This window comes from Monodelphis domestica, chromosome 6, assembly GCF_027887165.1.
Source record: "Monodelphis domestica isolate mMonDom1 chromosome 6, mMonDom1.pri, whole genome shotgun sequence".
NCBI classification, from domain to species: Eukaryota; Metazoa; Chordata; class Mammalia; order Didelphimorphia; family Didelphidae; genus Monodelphis; species Monodelphis domestica.
The window spans coordinates 81,983,594-82,004,435 of NC_077232.1; the positions used below are offsets into that span (position 1 = coordinate 81,983,594).

Below are 20,842 nucleotides of genomic sequence, written 5' to 3' on the forward strand. Positions count from 1 at the left end.
CTCCCCCCCACCCTCCATAGCCGTTGTGTAAATCCACTGGGCATTACATGTTTTCTTGATTTGAACCCATTGCTATGTTGATAATATTTGCATTAGAGTGTTCATTTAGAGTCTCTCCTCTGTCATGTCCCCTCAACTGCTGTATTCAGGCAGTTGCTTTTCCTCGGTGTTTCCACTCCCATAGTTTATCCTTTGCTTATGAATAGTGTTTTTTTCTCCTGGATCCCTGCAAGTTGTTCAGGGACATTACACCACCACTAATGGAGAAGTCCATTACGTTCGATTATACCACAGTGTATTAGTCTCTGTGTACAATGTTCTCCTGGTTCTGCTCCTCTCGCTCTGCATCACTTCCTGGAGGTTGTTCTAGTCTCCATGGAACTCCTCCACTTTATTATTCCTTTTAGCACAATAGTATTCCATCACCAACATATACCACAATTTGCTCAGCCATTCCCCAATTGATGGGCATCCCCTCGTTTTCCAGTTTTTGGCCACCACAAAGAGTGCAGCTATGAATATTTTTGTACGTCTTTTTGTCCATTATCTCTTTGGGGTACAGACCTAGCAGTGCTATGGCTGGATCAAAGGGTAGATATTCTTTTGTCGCCCTTTGGGCATAGTTCCAAATTGCCCTCCAGAATGGTTGGATCAATTCACAACTCCACCAGCAATGAATCAATGTCCCTACTTTGCCACATCCCCTCCAACATTCATTACTTTCCTTTGCTGTTATGTTAGCCAATCTGCTAGGTGTGAGGTGATACCTCAGAGTTGTTTTGATTTGCATCTCTCTGATTATAAGAGATTTAGAACACTTCTTCATGTGCTTATTAATAGTTTTGATTTCTTTATCTGAGAACTGCCTATCCATGTCCCTTGCCCATTTATCAATTGGAGAATGGCTTGATTTTTTGTACAATTGATTTAGCTCTTTATAAATATGAGTAATTAAACCTTTGTCAGAGGTTTCTATGAAGATTTTTTCCCAATTTGTTGTTTCCCTTCTGATTTTAGTTACATTGGTTTTTTTTGTACAAAAGCTTTTTAGTTTGATGTAGTCAAAATTATTTATTTTACATTTTGTGATTCTTTCTATGTCTTGCTTGGTTTTAAAGCCTTTCCCCTCCCAAAGGTCTGACATGTATACTATTCTGTGTTTACCCAATTTACTTATGGTTTCCTTCTTTATGTTTAAGTCACTCACCCATTTTGAATTTATCTTGGTGTAGGGTGTGAGGTGTTGATCTATTCCTAGTCTCTCCCACACTGTCTTCCAATTTTCCCATCAGTTTTTATAGAATAGTGGATTTTTGTCCCAAAAGCTGGGATCTTTGGGTTTATCGTATACTGTCTTGCTGAGGTCGCTTTCCCCCAGTCTATTCCACTGATCTTCCTTTCTGTTTCTTAGCCAGTACCAAATTGTTTTGATGACTGCTGCTTTGTAATATAGTTTAAGGTCAGGGACTGCAAGGCCCCCATCATATGTGTTTTTTTTTCATTATTTCCCTGGATATCCTTGATCTTTTAACCTTCCCCCACCTCCAGCTCATCGCCTATTTCAAACTGTACCTATAGTGCCTCACCTCTGCAAAGGAGAGAAGGAAGTGTTTTTCTCAATTATTCTTCAGCACCAAGCTTTTTGGTCATAACAACTAAATGGCATTTTCTTTTTGTTTGCTTTGTTTATTTGCTTTTTTTGTTTCCATTTGCATTATTATAGTCATTGTGTATTTTTTCTGATTCTGTTTACTTCCTTCTATATTAGTTGATGTTAGTCTTCCCAAGAGTCTGAATTTTGTTATAGCTGTCTTTTCGTGGTACAGTAATATTCCATGTATGTTGTATACTACAATGTGTTTAGCCATTCCTCAGTTAATAAACATCTTCTTTGTTTCTGGTTCTTTACTATCACAAAAAGTGCAACCATGAATATTTTGAGGTGTGCAAATCATTTTTCAGAGTGGTTGCAATTTGTAGTCTTGATCATGTAAAACTCTACTTTTTAATATACCTTTTATTTTATTGAAGTAGAGAGGTTTTTTAATGTTTTCCTTTATATATGCAAAAAAAAAAATTGTTGTACCTTCTGTTTACTCTATGAGTGTTCCTGCCTTCCCACAAACCCTTCTAATAGCAACCATTTCCATGTTTTGTTCTCTTTCCCAATTTGACAAGGATGGAATTGCTTTGAGTTACATTTTATTATCATTGACTTGGAGTAGTCTTCCACATAACTGGACCATTGATAGTTCTTCTAAGAAAGACTTATTAAGTTCCTTCAAGCACTTACTCTTTTAGCAGAGGCTCTTGATTTTATAGATCTGTATTAAATCCCTCAGTATCTTGGACATCAGGCCCTTATTCTTTATTTGAAACAATGTTGTTTTTTTTTTTTAGAACATTATTCCTTGGTTATAAGAATCATATTCTTTCCCTCCCTCCCCTCCCCCCTTTTCCTGAAGCCAATGTGCAATTCCACTGGGTTTTACATGTGTCCTTGATCAAACCCTAGTTCCATGTTGTTGATGTTTGCACTAGGATGATCATTTAGAATCTTCAGCCCCTGTAATCAAGCAGTTCTTTTCTTCAGTTTTCTCCCACAGTTTTTTCTCTGAATGTGAATAGTGTTCTTTCTCATAAATCCCTCTGAGTTATTCAGAATCACTGCATTGCCACTAATGGAGAAATCCATTACATTCGATTTTACCACAGTGTATCAGTCTCTGTGTATAACGTTTTCCTGGTTCTGCTCCTTTCACTCTATCAATTCGTGGAGGTTGTTCCAGTTCACGTGGAATTCCTCCAGTTCCTTGTTTCTTTGAGCACAATAGTATTCTATCACCAACCGATACCACAATTTATTCAGCCATTCCCCAATTGAAGGGCATCCCCTCATTTTCCAATTCTTTGCCACCACAAAGAGTGCAGCTATGAATATTCTTGTACAGGTCTTTTTCCTTATTATCTCGTTGGGGTACAAACCCAGCAGTGCTATAGCTGGATCAAAGGGCAGACAGTCAAAAGCAATATTCTTTAAAATACCTGATTACTTTCATCATTTGTTTAAGAACTTTTTAAAACAATAATTTCTGAGTTTTCATAACAATTTAGCATTATTTTTGTTTTTTTATTTTTTAATTCAAGGGGTTCTTTTTTGTTCCAAATTGTCTTCCTTCCCTCAATAGCTCCCCACCCATTTGGAGATTGCAAGATTTACAATATCCATTGTAATTTAATATGATTTTTGTAGAGAAATTTCTCCAACATTTAACATTTTGCCTTGTGAAAACAGTACCTTATAACTGGAAAATATAAATTGCATTAATTTTTTAAAAACTTGCACTACCTTAATGAAGTTTCAGTGTTTGTACATCACACTTGAGGTAATGATACTCTAGTTTAAAAAGTATTTATTTAGAGAGTCAAGACTGGAGATAGGAAGTTCTGGATTCAAATATGCCCTCAGTCACTTCCTGTCTGTGTGACTCAGGGCAAGTCACTTAATCACAGTTGCTTACCCCTTACTGCTCTTCTGCCCTGTAATTGCTACTTAGTTTCTAAGATAAGAATTTCTTCTCCTTTTTCAGATTTCTTGCAGATCTGTTCATTAATTACATCAAAATTGCCTCACTTCTGAAATGAATTTGTTTTGGATCTTCATGTGATTTCTTTTAAGCCATTTCTGCTTCTTTGTATACTGTGTTAAGAAACTTTGTAACCTCAGAGTGGTTGTCTCACTTTTATTAATGAAGAAAACATTTGATTATAGTACTTTAGTTGCTCAAGTGATTGGAAGTGGGGTCACATTGTTAATAAATCATGGAACTGATATAAGAGGTACTGCAGTGGTACCATCAAAGATAAAGGAACCCACTTTACATTCCAGAGTATACAAAAAGAATCAGTTTGAGTGCAGATCTACTGTTGAGTAATTTTTAAAAATCATTAAGAGGACAGAAGCTCAGTCAGAATATCAATAAATACTTAAGTTGTGTACACACACAGATGGATTCTAGAAATTTCACTTGTGAGAATATTACTCTTTGGCAAAACTGCCCAATAAATCATTAGAGAAATATCTTTTGAGAATTTGGCAAAGTAAGCAATGGAGTCAGCTTGGAGTTACAAATGCCAAATCATGCTAAATTACATATCATTTCCTGATAGATTTGCTACATTAATAAACTGAATCACATAGACCTCAGATATGTTGAATTCATCAAAGCATTTGAGACTGTGGCTTGAAATTCCTGAGGGTAAAAATGGGAAAATATGGAGTATAAAATTAAAGATTAATTCAAGATTCAGATTAATAGCTTTTTTTTTTTTTAAATTGTACAGTCTGTTGGGAGATGATTAGCCTAACTTAGTCTTTGCAGCTTCCACCTATTGCTTGTAATTCTGCTTAATACTCTGGATAAAAGAATCAAGAGTTTAAAAAAAAAATACAAAAGGTTAAAATGAGCAAGATGAATTTCTCAGGGTTAATGACAATGCTTTGCTCTCTAGTTTAGATTTTAATTTTCTAAGTACATAAATTTGTGCATGCTAATCTAAAAGGGACTTGTATGAAAAAAGTACAGGAGTTTCAGTGAACTGCAAGCTCACATTGATCCAGGGATGATGGAGCCAACAAAGGCAATAGTCTTACCATACATCAAGCTTTTATGATTTTGGTGGAATAGAAATTCCCTCCATGAATGCCAACGCAATCACCTGTAATTAGAAAAGAATAATAACAATAATAGTAATAGTAGCTGGCATGTATATAGAGTTTTAAGGTTTGCAGAGTAATTAATGTTAATTCTGAGCCTCACAGCCACAACATAGGGGTTTGATTGAAGCACAAGAGAGTTTAAGTGACTTGCCAGGATTACATAGCTAGTGAGTGTCTGAGGTAAAATTTGAACTCAATGGTTAGAGACAGGGGTCCAGTGAGGGGTAAAAGGGGCAAAGAAGATGCAATGAGTGTGCAGTGGCTCACCTCATTAGACATCACCAGTTGATTGATTCCTTCATGGTTGCTAAGGCTTGGGTGGTCAGTTGTGAGCTAGTAAAATCCAGTTTGCCTGGATTAGCTCTCTAGACATTGCCAAGAGGTGACACCAGCATAGAAAAGGTGACTATAAACAGGCACAGCCCCAGAAGCACCAGGGTATTATGCCAAAGGTGATTCAGGAGAGAGGGAGAATGGCTCTGGGCTGTACCTTCTTAGTGTTCTCTGACCCATTCAGCAATGTGTAGATTAAAACATCTTTGCCCCAAGAGAGGCCTCTAAGGGAGAGAGGATTGGATACTTTTACTTCTTCCTTGCTGCTATTAAGCAAATTCCTTCCTGATCATCAGCTATTAGTATTGTATGGAAGGAAGAATCAAATTTATTCTGTTCAACTCTAGAGAATAGAACAAAGGAGATCTCAGCTTATTATAAGATTGAGTTTTCTGACAGTGTTGTAAATTAATTGTAATTAATTAGTAAGGCCTTTGTCCCTGATAGGGACACCCAGGGAACAGTGACTGGGCAGTTCTCGTGTCCCACTTTGCAACCTCCAGCTAGTGGTTAAGAGGGAGGGTGGGAACCAGCAGGAGCTTGGGCTCCAGGACTGCCATCATGGGAATGGAGGAGAAATTGCCACAAATTAAGGAGGCCTTTCAATTGGCCCCACCAGAATCACACTAAGCTGGTGGCAGCCTTGCATTGTAATAAAGAGATAATCTGAATTCTATTCCAAATGGAACTGTCACCTTGATTGACAGATGAAGTCCTTTGCATGCAATGCAGATTCTCTCTTTTACAGAACCTAACCTACAGCATGATAGAAGATAAAACAATTTAAAAAAAAAAGAATTCATTCACTACCTTGAATATGCCATGATAATCTATAAATGGAAAACTGCTGTGGAATAAATAATAGATTTTTTTGAGTAAATTTGTTACTTCATTTCACCAATCAGAGAAAGAAGATGATGAGGAAGATGAAGAAAGTTCCCTTTTAAATTATTTACTTTTCTCTTGGATTCTCATGAAGCAAATAGTAAATGCAGTTAGATTTAGTGTGCACCACTTTATAAATAAATAAACTGGGAATTATGCCAGAAAATGCCCAGATTAATGATGATTTTTTTGATAAACTTAATGAAGCCATGGTTATTAGAGTGAAAGATAAAATCCCAAATGTTCTGGCTCTTGCTAGACTTCAGGATCCCAGGGATGACAACATTCCTGTTGTTAATGCATATAGTTTCTTACTTGAAAATGATTCCAATTCAGAAATGAGGCATGTGGTGTTATCTGGTATTGCACCTGATAGATTTACCCAGAGTATGGATGACTATAACATGTCTTGCATTGGGATTGGAGGTTAAATTAGGTCACCTGAATTTTCTTTCCATTTAAGAATTAGAGAGCAAGTCCCAGTTGCTTTTTCCACACTCTTCAGTCTTCAACTTCACACTGCTCTTAGAATGCAGGTAATCCACAAGAAACCATGCTAGAACTGTGAAGGTGGAGGTCTATCTTTGTGAAGGATATACTGTGTTCGTGCCTCTTCACTTGAATGTACCTAAAAGCCAAGGATTTGGAACCAATTTATTCAAGATTACTTAGCCTCTTATTTGTCTTCTACTCAGCTGATTTCTCCCTGAAAATTACTATTTGTACACAGAGTAGAGCAGAAATCAAAAAGATCTCTGGCACTAATTACAAATAGTAGGTTTGGGGCTTAGAAAACTGTGTTTCTTATCTTCCTTTAATCCCTGCTTCGTAGCTTCTTGTAGCTGAAGAACATAGGAACGAGGCAGGAACTAAGAAGCCAGTGTTATTCAGAGTGTCAGGCAGGGGATAGCAGATGGTAATCTTGTCCTGTATTTTCCACCCTTGACTCCCCCCGGATATTTCTATACACTGTCTAGGCTCTGTGCAGAAAATTGGTGTCATTTTGAGTGAAATACCAAATTCTTTCTTTCATCCAAGGCAACATGAGATGCTTACTCCAGAGGTTTTGCTAATCTGGCCTTTGGAACCAGTTAAAAAGCCAATTTTTGAGGTCATTATCTTCTACAATATACTCTGCTTTTTAAATCTTTTTTAATTCCCCAAAGGGATATTTTTAAGCCTTTGCTCATATTTTCTGTTCCTGGAATATTTTCTCTTTCTCTCTTTGCTCACAGATATCCTGTCCATCTTTTAAAGCCCAACTCAGATGTTACTTCCTCCATGAAGCCTTTCTTGTTCTTGCCCTACAGCCTTCACTTTGATTTGTAATTCTTTGCTGCATGCATCAACTAATATCATGTATTTTAGTTATCTGCTTAGGTGTTATGTTCCCTTACTAGATTTGTAGGAAGCATATCTTTTCTAAATTTTGTGTCTGCCTTAGGGCTAAGCGCAGTCAGTGGTCCGCACATATTACTGTCTACTTAAGTGCTGCTTCTATCTTCTTTGTGCAGGGGAAAAGCCCAAGTATTTCTAAATGGTGCTGATTTGTGTGTTTCAGGTCTCCATACACTCCATGTGGCTTGGAAATAACATCACTCCACTGAGAGAAGAAGAGTGGGATGAAGATGAAGAAGATGATGGTGACCTACCTGCCCCTTCTTCACCCCCAACATCTCCAATAAACTCCAGGTTTCCAGCATAGTTTTATTTTGTTAATAAATTTTCTTAAATTGTCAAGATAAGGTTTAGCAACATATTTTAGCATCTGAAAGAATACTTAAATTCTTACTTTTTGCAGGAAACACCGGGCCGGAGTTGACATACATTCTTGTTCACAGTTTCTGCTTGAATTATACAGTCAGTGGATACTCCCATCAAGTTCAGCCAAAAGAACCCCAGTCATTCTGATCAGTGAAGTAGTAAGATCTGTAAGTTTCCTTTCCTTGACAATTCTCCCTGCCCCACAACAGCAACCAAAACCCAACAAGAGCAACCAATTGAGCTTTTCATTTGGTAGAAAGAGCTCTGAATCAGGAGTTAGAAGGCTGGTTAGAATTCCTTTTCTGCTGTTTAGTAGACTAACTGTGTGACTGGACAAGCAACATAACTTTGGTAACCTTCCATTTTCTCATGGGTAAAATGAGGAGAGTGATAATGTCTGCCAAGCCTATCTCACCAGGGCCATCATATGCATCTATTGAAATGCAGTCTGTGAAAGTGTTTTCTAAATTGTGAAGTGTTACATCCATGTAAGGTATTGCTATGTACATATTGCTATTAATAACGTTAATTCCTTGATTATGGGATTCTTATCTATATAGTTTTGCTGACTCCTATTCCCTAGTTTAATAGATTTCCCTCTTCTCTTTAAAAGATATATTAGTGGGGAATAAAGAATTATGCCCTACTAATTATTAAATACCATTTCTACAATTAGAGCTATTACACACCATTAGTACAATTGTTTTAAATTAGTGTAGTGCAATTGAGACTTGCTCCTTTGTGTAGTCAGAAGGATTGAAAAAAAAAAATCGCTGGAAAAGCGCCTTGGAGTTATCTATTAGAAACTTTCTGTAGATCTTTCTGCTCATGGGGTAGCTTTCCTGCATTTCATGTATAGTAAATTAGCTTAATTTCTTTTTGTGATGTTTCTATGGATTTTTCTAACCTTTCAATTTCCAGCCAAAGAAGTATGAATTTAAAGATTCTTTGAGAGTATTAATAGTAGCTCATTTTCATAGTATGTTATAGTTTACAAAGTACTTGTGAAAGGTGCCCATATTAGCTCTCATTTTCAGAGTATATAGAAATGAAAGAAAACTTAAAAATCACTTAACCCAATCCCCTCATAATACAGATTAGAAACGAAGACTCAGAGAGCAAGTGACATGTCCAAGTCACACAAAATGCCAGAGGCAGATTTTAAACCCAGGAGTCCTTACTCCAAATACAGCCTTCTTTCTTCTGTTTCCTACTGGCTCCTATAGCACCAAATAGCACAATAAATTTGGTCTCAGAGATTTCCATTTCATTTCTGATACCTAAAGGCCCCCTCAGGCTCTGTTGTGTTGCCCCTTGGAGATGAACATACGTTCCCATTGGCAGAGTTTTTAGCTGTTGTTTTGATTTATGTCCTTGATAACCTGATTCTCCCTTTCTCTGTTGGAAACATCCCTTGTTCATCTCCAGCTCCTGGCAGTTTCAGACTTGTTTACAGAAAGGAATCAATTTGAGATGATGTACTTGACACTCACAGAGCTACGAAGGGTGCATCCTTCTGAAGATGAAATTCTCATTCAATATTTAGTACCAGCCACTTGTAAAGCTGCGGCTGTTCTGGGGATGGTAAGACAGATATTTCTGGTGTCAACCCTTTCAAAATTGTTTTAAAATGTAAATTTTGGTTGATTTACTAACATTCTGATAATTTTCTTAGCTTGATAATGGTAGAAAAGTACTTAGTTAATTGCCAATTGCTGGGATTAGGATCAGGATCACTTTATTCTGTAGAGGTTGGTTTTGAATAGAGGAATGACTTGATCAGAACTGTGAATTACAAAGATTACTCAGGCACGTGTCCAGGATGTATTAGAGAGAAGATAAACTGGAGGCAGGGAGACTAGTTAGGAGGCTGTTATCCATACAGTAGGTAATTAAGTAGGGCCTGAATTTGGTGATGGAAGTACAAATGAGGTAATACATGTTATCATCATTTTGTTGGATAAGGAGGATGAGGAAGACAGAAGAGCCAAATATGTCTCCAAAACTTCAATCTGAGGTGCCATCAACAGAAATAGTGAGGTGGAAGAGGAATTGGGAGGAAAGATGAATTGACTTAGAGATAGGATCCTCTCATTACTGCCCATGACTGTGCTATTTACAGTTCAGGACTTCAGTTTGAGCGTGATTTGTGTTACCATTAGTTAAGATGTATGAACTGACTGAACAAGTGCTCCTCAATGAGAGCAATTATTATTATTGTTCCTTCAATTTTTACAAAATTTATTAACTTTCTGAGCTATAAGGGAGTTACAGAAGTCACCTAGTCCATCTTCTCACCCAGTACAGGAATCTTCTCTTTATGAAAAAAAGATGATGAGTTACTCCAGCACTGGAGTACTCCCAATTCAGCTTTTTATTCCTCCCCCATTGAGATGCTTTGAAGAAGTGTCCTTGACAATATTGACAATATTCATAGAGCTGTAGCACACCAGAGCTCAAAGGGACCTTGGATACCATCTAGTCCTCTTTATACTTCATCTAATTTAAGTCTTTAGAAGTGTTGAGTAAGCCTTGGGAGGTCAGAATTTCCTATACCTTTCTTCTCCCTACATCATGACTGTCTACATGTCATTATTCTTCTAGCTGGCAACCCCATGATGAGTCTTTTTTCCTTCATCTTCTGCCCTAAAGATTCAAAAGACTCACTGAATCCCCCTCTTCTTTCCCTGATGTGATCCAGATCCCCTTTTGTATTTTACAATTGCCACCCTTTCTTTGGAGTCTTCCTTCTTTGGACCATGCACATCACAGCCTCCTGCTGCATTAAGCCATGTCTTCCTGCTTTCCAAGTACAGAAGCTAGTGTCTCTTTGTCATAAGATTCAAGCTGTTCCTCCTTTGAAGCTTTTCCCAATTCTGCTTCTTGTTTAACTCAGGCTCCAATTTGTGTCCATTTTCTTGCCTATATTTCTCCTCATGGAACATTTATTAAATGAACACATAAAAAAATGTACATGTGGTGCCCTACTTATTATTAAAAGAGGATGAAATAAACCCAGTCCTTGCCATCAGCATAGAGATTAAGTTTTATTCAAACATTTGTAGTTGATGTTCTTTTTAGTCTTAATTCATTAACCATTTATTAAGTGCTTAATATGTGCAGGACACTGTTCTAGGTATTGAGAGTGATACAAATTAAGAAGATATGGTCTCTGCCCACATGGAGTTAACAGTCTAAATGAGAACACAGTATCTGCCCATATTAGAATAACTAGTACAGATCTGAGAAAGAAAAGAATTTTTCCTAGCTAGAGGAATCAAAGAAAACACCATAGAGATGGTATTAGATCTGGACTTTGAAGCAGAAGCATAGAATCAAAAGAGATAGTATAGGGAAAAGGGAAGGAATTGGGAAGCTACCCCATAGTAGTGGAATTATTTTAGTGATATACCAGGGACAGGAATGTGCTGGTGGTTTAATTTAGCACATATGCTGTGTGTGGAATAGAGTTCTGTAAGAGAAGACTGGAAATTTTGTTTGGAGTTATCCTGTGAAGTTCTTCCACAAATTTATATAATTACCTCCTCTCCATACTGCAATATGCTGAGCACTGTGAGTGATTTTACTTAGAGAAGACATGAGCTTTGTACCCATAGAATGTAGTCTGGTAAGGACATAAGGAAATTCATTCACCTTTTTATTCAACTCAACTAGACAATAGGGATACAAAGTGCAAAGTTCAAATTTCTCCCCTTCTGCTTAGCATTCAAGGAGCTTCCCAGCCAGAATTCAGGTTCCTTTTCTTCATATATATTATCTTGCACCCAAACTTGGCAACTCTTGGGCTCTGGAATAAACATTGCACCTTGACACCACTATTCTTTTGTTCAGCCTGCTCCAGATGAATATTTCCTACCCCCTTTTTTTGTCTATTGAATTCCTGCTGATCCTTTAAAGCCCATCTCAAATATAACCCTTCTTCTAGAAAACATTCCCCAATTTCTTCTTGGTTAATGATAACTTTTTCCCTCAAACTTTTGTTGTAATGATTTATTATTGAATATTTTGTGTTGTGGTTACCTATTTATGTGTCTTCTTCCTCTTCTAGAGCTATTGGCTCCTTGCGGGTAGTCTGTGGCTCGACTAAATTTATATCTTCCCTTAGACAAGGAATCCTAGTGCTTTGTATGCAGTAGATTCATAATTGGTTTTTATTTTAAATCCTTTACTTTTCACCTTGGGATCAATACTAAGTATTAGTATTAGTACAGAAGTATTAGCAAAGAAGAGTGCTAAGGGCTAGGCAATTGGGATTAAATGACTTTCCCAGGATCAAGCAGCTAGGAAGTGTCTGAGGCCAGATTTGACCCCAATTAATTGGTGTTTATTACATTATAGATAAATATAATTCTACCCTGATGTGGTTTATAATCTAATAGGAATATAAAATTTTTTATTCATCTATTCAGTCTTTCAACAAATATTTGCTTGCTCTTTTCAAAGCCCTGAACTTTTCTACAAGAGGCAGGAATCTTAAATAAGGTAGGGTCCCAAAGATGGTGTTTTTTGTCATTATTCATATTTCTCCTGGAATCCCACTTGTTTGACAACATCTACAGACCTTGGTGGTGACTTGTGGATTGTGAATGTTGAAAACCCTTTTGCTTGTATTTTTCTTCCTCCTCTCCCTATGGGATAAAGCATATCAAGAACTTGTTTTCATTATCCTGCACAAACTAGATTGTGCAGAATAAGTGGTCGTATATCTTAGGGCTTTTGAGCAGCAGGAGGTTTTTTTAAAAAAATGATCTTACTTATCTTCTAGTTAGGATAGCTTGTAGCTACATTGCCACACTAAATGACTTTGTAAGTCATCTAGGGAACAAATAAATGGAATAACTTTTCTTCTGTGACCACAGTTCCTCAAAGCTGCCACCCTCTGGGTCTTGCATGAACCATATAAAAAGCAACTAAGACTTGTAAGAGAACTCTTTTTCTTTGCAGAGACTTTCAACTACCAGATTAAATTTAATTGTCATTGCATTTTTGTGCCCAGTCCTAAATATCCCTCAGGCAAATGCAACATTGTCAATAAAGGAAAGAAACAAACCATACAGACAAAAATGATCATAAAGCAAGATGATTTATCATCCTTTGGCCACCAGATTTTGTGTCTAGATGTGTCTACACATTCTTCTTTAGAGATAGACATCATTCATAAGGTTTTTTTACACACTGCCTTTATGTATTATTGAGTTTACAGAATTGTATGGCTTACCCATGCCAGAGCTAAGGAGTCCATCTTAAGATCATAGATTGAAAGCTAAAAAGAACTGTAGAAAAGGACACCTATTGTTCAGAATGGGGTCAGTTCTTCAATAACTGAAATTATCAGAGGTTCTGATGGGGAGGAGTAAAGGGATAAGAGAAAAAAAAGGGGGAAATATTATCTTTATCCTCAAGATTAATAAGGCAAATGCTTGAGCAAATTCATATGTTCTGACATTCTGGCCTTGTCCATCAGTATCTTTCATTAAACAAGAAGAAAATTGTTACATATGGAGTTGATCATTTGTAGGCTTTCCAGAATGGTCAGAAAGATTGTAGGTTTCAACTCTATGGAATCTGGAAATGGCTTGTATTTTATGTGAACAGCTAGAGCCAGCATTCTTAACCTTTTTTGTCTCATGGATCCCTTTGGCTATTGGATGAAGTCTCAGAATAATGTATTCAAAAGCATAAAATAAATACATAAGATTGCAAAAGGAACCCATTATGCTAAAATAGTTAAGATATTTTTTAAAAACCCAGACTGATGGATCTCAGGTTTACAACCTCTAATCTAGAGGGAATTTCTTGATAATGAAAAAGAAAGCCCTTAATAAAGACCCCATCTTACTAATTTATGTCTGGCTATCTACTTGGAGTATTTGGAGATATCTTGTGAGATGCTGAGTCCATTTAATCCTGATTTTGATATAAATTAATCTATCAATTGCCCTTTATAGATTCTAGATTATATAAATACATACATATAAATACAAATAATAAATACATAGATTATAAAAATACATAAAGTAGAATTTATCTCTGCTGCAGACACTTGAAGTTTTAGAATGGTGGCTCAGGTATCCATTGTAACATTCTCCATTGTTGCTGATGTTGTTGTTGTTGTTTATCTGTGCCTCAGGATAAAGCTGTTGCTGAGCCAGTGAGTAGGCTGCTGGAGACCACACTCCGAAGCACCCATTTGCCGAGCAAGATTGGAGCATTGCATGGCATCCTCTATGTGCTTGAATGTGACCTACTTGATGAAACAGCAAAGCAGCTCATTCCAATTATCAGTGATTACCTCCTTTCAAATCTCAGAGGAATCGCTCAGTAAGTTACAAGAGCAAAGCCATCCAGATCCCTTCCACTTGTGTGAGGTACTCTGAGTAGGGAAGTAGGTTATACATATCTTTTCAATGCCAAGCTAGTTTAGAGGATGCTGTGGTTTGCCCCATTAACTCTATGGGTAGAAGTATAGGAATCAGAGGCTAACGGAAGACTAGCCAAGGCTGTTTCAACCCTTCTGCCTTATGGTCTCTCTCAATAAATTAGAGCATTTCAAAATTTCAAAATTGGCATTTTGGGGTTTGGATAAATAGATTGCCTCAGGCAGGGTGTCCAAGCCAAAACCAAGGAAGAAAAATGTCTTTTGGGTGAGCCTCTCTCAGTATCAGTTCCATGTCTATAAAACTGGGATCCTAATGTACTACCCACCATAGAGAGTTGTCAGGATCTTTTGAAATAGCAGTTTATGTCACGTTCTGTGTGACTGTAAATTTCAATTAAAATCTGACTTCTTATTTTCACTTTCATTCTGTTAGGAAATCTTGGTCCATGACTAGGTTTTCTTCTTTTCATCCCAATGGGAAGAGGTTCCAAATAATTATACCCATGTCTTGAAGTGCAGTGAACAGTTTATAAACCTAGTATGTAACTGCTTAAATGGACTCTCATGCCTGTGGGTTGATCCCTTCCTTGTCAGTTTGAAGTTCACTTGTCCATCCTCTGTGCAAGCACGATAGGGTGGTAATTATACTCTAGACTTTTTTTTTTGTTTAATTGATCATAGCTTTGCTAAATGTAATGTGCCACTTGTAAAAATGAGGTTATTCTGGGGGCAGCTGGGTGGCTCTGTGGATTGAGAGCCAGGCCCAGAAATGGGAGACCCTGGGTTCAAATCCGGCCTCAGACACTTCCTGGCTGTGTGACCCTGGGCAAGTCACTTCACCCCCATTGCCTAGCCCTTACCACTCTTCTGCCTTAGAACCAATATACAGGATTGATTCCAAGATGGAAGATAAGGGTTTTAAAAAGAAAAAAAAGATGAGGATATTTTTCTGATGGCTTAATTACTTTGTCTCCTCAGTGTAGGGGAAATTTAACTGCTTTGTCATTGTCCTGAGCATAAAATAGTAGTCCTAATTAACATTTCAGCCTTGTAGAAAGTGTTCTAGTGGGCCGAGTAAATTAGTTTTCGTGAAGTCATGGAAACATATGGCAACATAATACAAGTGATTCTAATCAGAAGATAAGCAAGAGCATAACAATACTTCACAAGTCTAGAGAGACATGGCCAACAGTTTTTGCCAAACTAATTCAAGAAAACGAGGACCACCGTGCACCCTTCATGTCTGGAGTATAACTTTTGCTAGCAGAATCTGCTTCATTCTTTGTCACTATGATTGTTTTAATACTAGGTAAGTAGGGAGAAGGAAGGATAGGAGGGAGCATCCACAAGTATTTATTATACTTTTGTATCCCATACTCTAAGGGTACCAGGAGGGAGGGATTAAGTCACAGAACCAAGATTCAAACCCAGATCCTCTCATTTCATATCCAGTGCTCCTCTGGCACACCGTGGCAGCTACAAAAGAAAGAGCAGCTAACAAACTGAAGCAAAGGAAAACTGGAGAAAAATTCAGTGCCAGATTGACTAGGTGTTCAAAAAGGGTGAGATGAGTGGGCAGAAGCATGAAGTCGGGAATCCTGGTGTCCACTCCCAACTCTAACACAGTATTTGTGTGACCAGGGGCAAGTCCCTTCACAGCGTAACTAATGCTTGCACTACACCCTTCACAGCGGTGTTCTGAGGAAAGTGTTGAGAGAACAAACATCCAAATAACATAGAGCAGGTGGTTGCTTGAGACATGCCCTGCAGTCTGCCACTGGAAGGGCTGGGTTGGGTTTGGATGTGGACTGGCAGAGAAGACCCCGGGGAAGAGAACACTCAGCCTGAGCATCAGAGAAGGGAGTGAGCTCGGTGCAGTTAGGGATTGGGGAAGATGAGCCTAACTGTACATAGGGTTTGGGGTGGTAAGATTGGAAACCTCAGGAAAGTGGGGGTATTTGTCGATTGACTGACAGTGCCAGGCTAAGGAGTTTGGGCTTTATTCAGTAGAAAGTAAAAAGAATCCCTGTGTGTTCTTGAGTAGGGTCATGGGGTAAAAGCATAAGTATGCGCACAGGTGGGTTCATGCATGTGTAAAATTTTTTGACACATTTTGATATTGGTAATTCCACTCAAAATCTTTGCTCCCACCATGGTAAAAACTGTCAAAATGACAGTTATTCAGATCATAGATGTATTTATCCTGTGTCATTGTCACTGAGAAACTGGATTCTCTGCTTGGTGTAACAGTTACCTGTTTGGTTTTTGCAGTTGTGTGAATTTGCACAGTCAGCAACATGTCCTGGTGACCTGTGCTGCTGCCTTCTACCTTATGGAGAATTACCCCCTGGATGTAGGCCCTGAGTTTTCTGCTGCAGTTATACAGGTGAGCTGAGACTGGGCAGCCAAAGCCTTAAGAGAACCCTTCCTTTAGGAGGATTCAGTAAGTTGAATAGCCTCTTTTTTTTCTTCTGTTTTTATTAGTTGTATTATGTATGGATTTTGTTTTGTGTTCCTGTCAAATTTGGAAAGAAGCATTATCGGAAGCCAAGCTGAGAGAGTGTTCATGATTTCCTGAAAACTTTTCTTCCTGTTGTTGTTTCAGATGTGTGGGGTGATGCTTTCTGCCAGTGAAGAATCCACTCCAGCCATCATTTATCATTGTGTCCTGAGAGGTTTAGAACGACTTCTTCTTTCAGAGCAGCTTTCCAGGCTGGATGGAGAATCCTTAGTTAAGCTCAGTGTTGACCGAGTGAATGTGCACAGTCCTCACCGAGCCATGGCCGCCCTGGGCTTGATGTTAACTTGCATGTATACAGGTATTGAGTTCATGATAAAATTACTTGAATAATGTCCTGATACTGTAGGAAGAATGAATCTTGCTGAATTAATAAGCAGCTTTCTAGGAATTTTGTGTTTTCTTAGAACTGATGCCCTCAGAGCTAAGGCTTTTCTTTGTACTTTTTTCTGAACTTTAAAACCCCAACCTGATTGCTTAATTCTCCTTATTTTTTTGGTCTCCAATCCTTTTTGGCTTCCTAGGTGTAGAGACCTACTATATTTAATCACTGATTACTTTTCTCCCTTCTACTGCTAACATAACTTGGTATTTTGCTCTAGTACCAACTTCTTTTTTTAATTTAAATTTTTATTATCATGCAAAACATACTTGCAAATTGGTTATTGTTGTAAGAGCACACTCATACAAAACCAAAACCCCAAAATAAAACTATAAATAAACCAATGTATGAAAGATAATATGCTTTGATTGTATCCATCTGACTCTCAACAGTTCTTCCTCTGGAGGTAGATAGTATTTCCCATCATAAATCAGGATTGCCCCAGATTATTGCATTGCTGAGAGTAGTCAAGTTTTCACAGTTGATCATCATATAATATTCCTGTTACTGGATACAGTGTTCTCCTGCTTCTGCTTATTTCAGTCTGCATTAGCTCGTGCAGATCGTTCCTGCTCTTTCTGAAATCATTCTGTTTATCATTTCTTATGGCACTATAGTTTTCCATCACCAACATGTACCACAATTTGTTCAGCCAATCCCCAGTTAATGGGCATCCCTTCAATTTTTAGTTCTTTCTAGCACCAACTTCTAAGGTTTGTTCATTAGAAAAAAGTAATCATAAACGTCAGGAATAGAGTTTCAGGAAACTGAAGATATATATAAAAGAAAACTACATGGGCAGACAGAGTGGTATTTAAGCTGCCTAGGTTACTCTTTAGCTAATGTTTCCTGAGGTCTGAGTCATTTCCAAATAATTCTCTAGAACTAGATCCGATACTCTAGTATGCTTGATCCCCTTCTTATATCTGAGAGAACACTATATTTGAGCTCAGAATATTCATTCTCCATGCCTCTGCTGTTACTGGCCATGCCTCTGCTTTTACTAGCCTACCTTGGACCTCTAGACTCAGGAGGTTCTTAGAAGCTCATTTGTTTATTAGTTCTTCAATCTTAGCCAGCCAGAAATTCTTGTGATTGCTGCCAGGTTGGTAGTGTGACCCTCTTCTTAATCATTGTTTCCCTAAGTATTTCCTTTTTTTTTTAACTCAAAGTGGAGAGATGAAAAGTAAATCTTGTAACATGTAACTACTTTTTGTAACCAATGACCTAGAATTTAAAAAAATCATTGCAATTCCATTCTTAGTGTTTATAAAAGGTACCTATCTCTTTTCTTCCATGGAGGTTCAGGGAAACAATTAAAACATGAAAACCTGCATTATTTCAAGAGGACATTGTTTCTTATTTCTCATTGTTTCTCAATGTTAGACAAAAGAATTCTAGACTTGGGATTCAGAAGATTTGGGCTAAAATTCTTGGATCCTGTTATCTGTAAGGATAATTTCCTGTATTTTAGCTTCAGATTTTTGCATGGTTCCCTGCATTTCAGCTTTTGATTTTTGTGTGTTTTTCTGCATTTCAGCTTCAAATTTTTTCAAGTTAGCATTTATTATCATAGTATTTAGAAGTATAAAATTAAATGACCTAATATCATAAGAAATCGGAGGTATTCTGAAATCTTTAATGTTCCTAATTCTTCAACTGTCATATAAATGTTGGAGAATGTAGTATTCATTTTTATATATAGATATATTTTGTAGTTATTTTCCTAGCAGCCTTACAAGACATGTGGGTATTAGGACAAGGCCAAAACTTTCTCCAGGTTCCTCTCAGTGCTAATTAAGAGTAATCTAGGCAGTATTGTCAGTGAGGGTTGCTTAATTGGGTTGTTTGTCCCCTAAGGGAAAGGGGATTCTACGTGAACAGCTTCCCCAGTCCTGCCACTGTTAGGTTTAAAAAACAAACAAACAAACAGCTGTGTTCAATTCAAATTAAGGAGAAAAGAAAAAAATGTTTTATACTCACGTGATTGCAGCTGTGTTTCAAACTGCAAAAAAGACTGATTTGAGGAAGTAATTAAGAGAGAAAGGAAAGAGATTTCACAGAAATTTGAGGGTTCTGGTTATCCCTTCGTGGTTGCCAGACTATAAGGATAATTTTAGGGTTGTGACCTAATCTAAATTATTTTTGGTTGCCAGGGAATATCCCAAATAAAATACCCAAGTCAGTTTTTAAATTTATGGTGGTTTAATTAATATAGAGGGAAAAGGTGTAGGATTTCTCCCACCTGGCCTATGCCAGGCGGAGTTCAAAGGCCTCTGCCACAAGGTCCCTAAAGAAGATTAGTGGCTTTTTAAGAGGATAGTGTTTGGAAGGTAAAGGAGAAAGAATCAGCCTAAACTCCGATAAAGCTCAGTAAAGATGACTCACCTGAACTAGGCTACTCAGCTTCCTCCAGTGTGGTATCAAGGAAAACTCACTGCTAAACCCGGACAATGGCTGCCGCCACCCAAGATGCCGAAATGCTCAGTACGCTCCACCAGCCACCTCTCTGCCGCCAAAGAGCCCGGAAGGGGGAAGTGATGCGAAATATATAGACGGTTTTTACATCACTTTCCTGCGTCTTACATGTACCAATGGTAGCTTAAGCTTGATTTAGGACAGCCCAGGGGTCTGTCCGTTGTTTCTTATTTGTCATTTGCTAGCACATATCTATCATAGGCCATCCTCCTAAATACTTAATCCTTAAGTATGGATATAGACATTCCTGTTTTTGTTAAACTAAGTAGGGTGGAGTAATCTAAAGTTCACAGATCCAGGTTTAAATATTAGCTCTGCTTCTTCCTAAATGAGTTCTTGGACTAAACTTCCTTCATTTGTGAAAAGGGAAAATCCTACCTCTTATACCTGTCTCAGTGTTGGATGGAGCAAATAAAAGAATGTATGTAAACATTAGGGACAGCAAGGAGCCACCATAGTGTATCATATGCTGGTCCTGGAATCAGAAAGATTCATCTTTCTGAGTTCAAATCCAGCTTCAGATCCTTACTAAATGTGTGACCCTGGGCAAGTCACTTGACCCTTATCTGTCAAATGATCTGGAAAAAGAAATCACAAACCACTCTAGTATTTATGCCAAGAAAACCCAAATGGGGTCAAGAAAAGTTGGACCAGATTGAAAAATGACTGAATAACAATTATAAATATTGTGGAGTTGTACTACCTGTATTAGTTTAAATGTTGAAGTTTTTAACATTCTTAATCCCTTGATCTGAGTACATTTATTTATTTAGAAATTTTTTTTATTTTTAAAAGCTATTTTATTTTCCCAATTACATGTAGTAACAATTCCACATATGTTTTCTGAAGCTATACAATGCAAATTGTCTCTTTCCTTTCTTCCAGGTAAGCAATTTGATCTGGGTTATACATATATTATCGTGCAAAACATATTTCCATATTGTTCAGTGTTGTAAGAGAATACTCATATAAAACTAAAACTCCAAAATAAAAACAAAAATAAACTAAAATGAAAAATCATATGCTTTGAACTGCATTCTGACAACTCGGGTCCTTAGAATATTATAGAGTTCATTAGAATTACTTGGATAGGTAAAAGATCAGAATTAGGTAAAAGGATAAAAATAAAATAGCTTAATCTAAACTTAACATGTGGGTGGTCTCAGCATGGTCACCCGAGATAGTGAGTGAGTACTTCCTGGAACATTTATTTTATTCCTTCTCTTTACACTTGGATCAATTTCAGAATCATTTCCAGATCAAATGTGTAGGTCACCATCCTGTGAGCCCCACTTGGTGATGTAGATGACACAAACTCGAGCACACTGACGTAGACTCAAGTGATCTAATTTACCCATTGAT

At 37.5% G+C, this 20,842-nt stretch overlaps 1 protein-coding gene across 2 annotated transcripts in view; it reads left to right on the top strand.

Annotated features, from left to right (window-relative positions):
• Positions 1–20,842, top strand: part of HTT (huntingtin) — a 195,767-nt gene that overhangs the window by 161,059 nt on the left and 13,866 nt on the right. For both annotated transcript variants that reach the window (XM_001364825.5, XM_056802364.1), the window contains 6 exons: positions 7,500–7,630; positions 7,740–7,869; positions 9,131–9,286; positions 13,854–14,044; positions 16,374–16,488; positions 16,708–16,921. In XM_001364825.5, the coding sequence (XP_001364862.1) occupies positions 7,500–7,630; positions 7,740–7,869; positions 9,131–9,286; positions 13,854–14,044; positions 16,374–16,488; positions 16,708–16,921 (937 nt within the window). The remainder of the gene's footprint in view (positions 1–7,499; positions 7,631–7,739; positions 7,870–9,130; positions 9,287–13,853; positions 14,045–16,373; positions 16,489–16,707; positions 16,922–20,842) is intronic.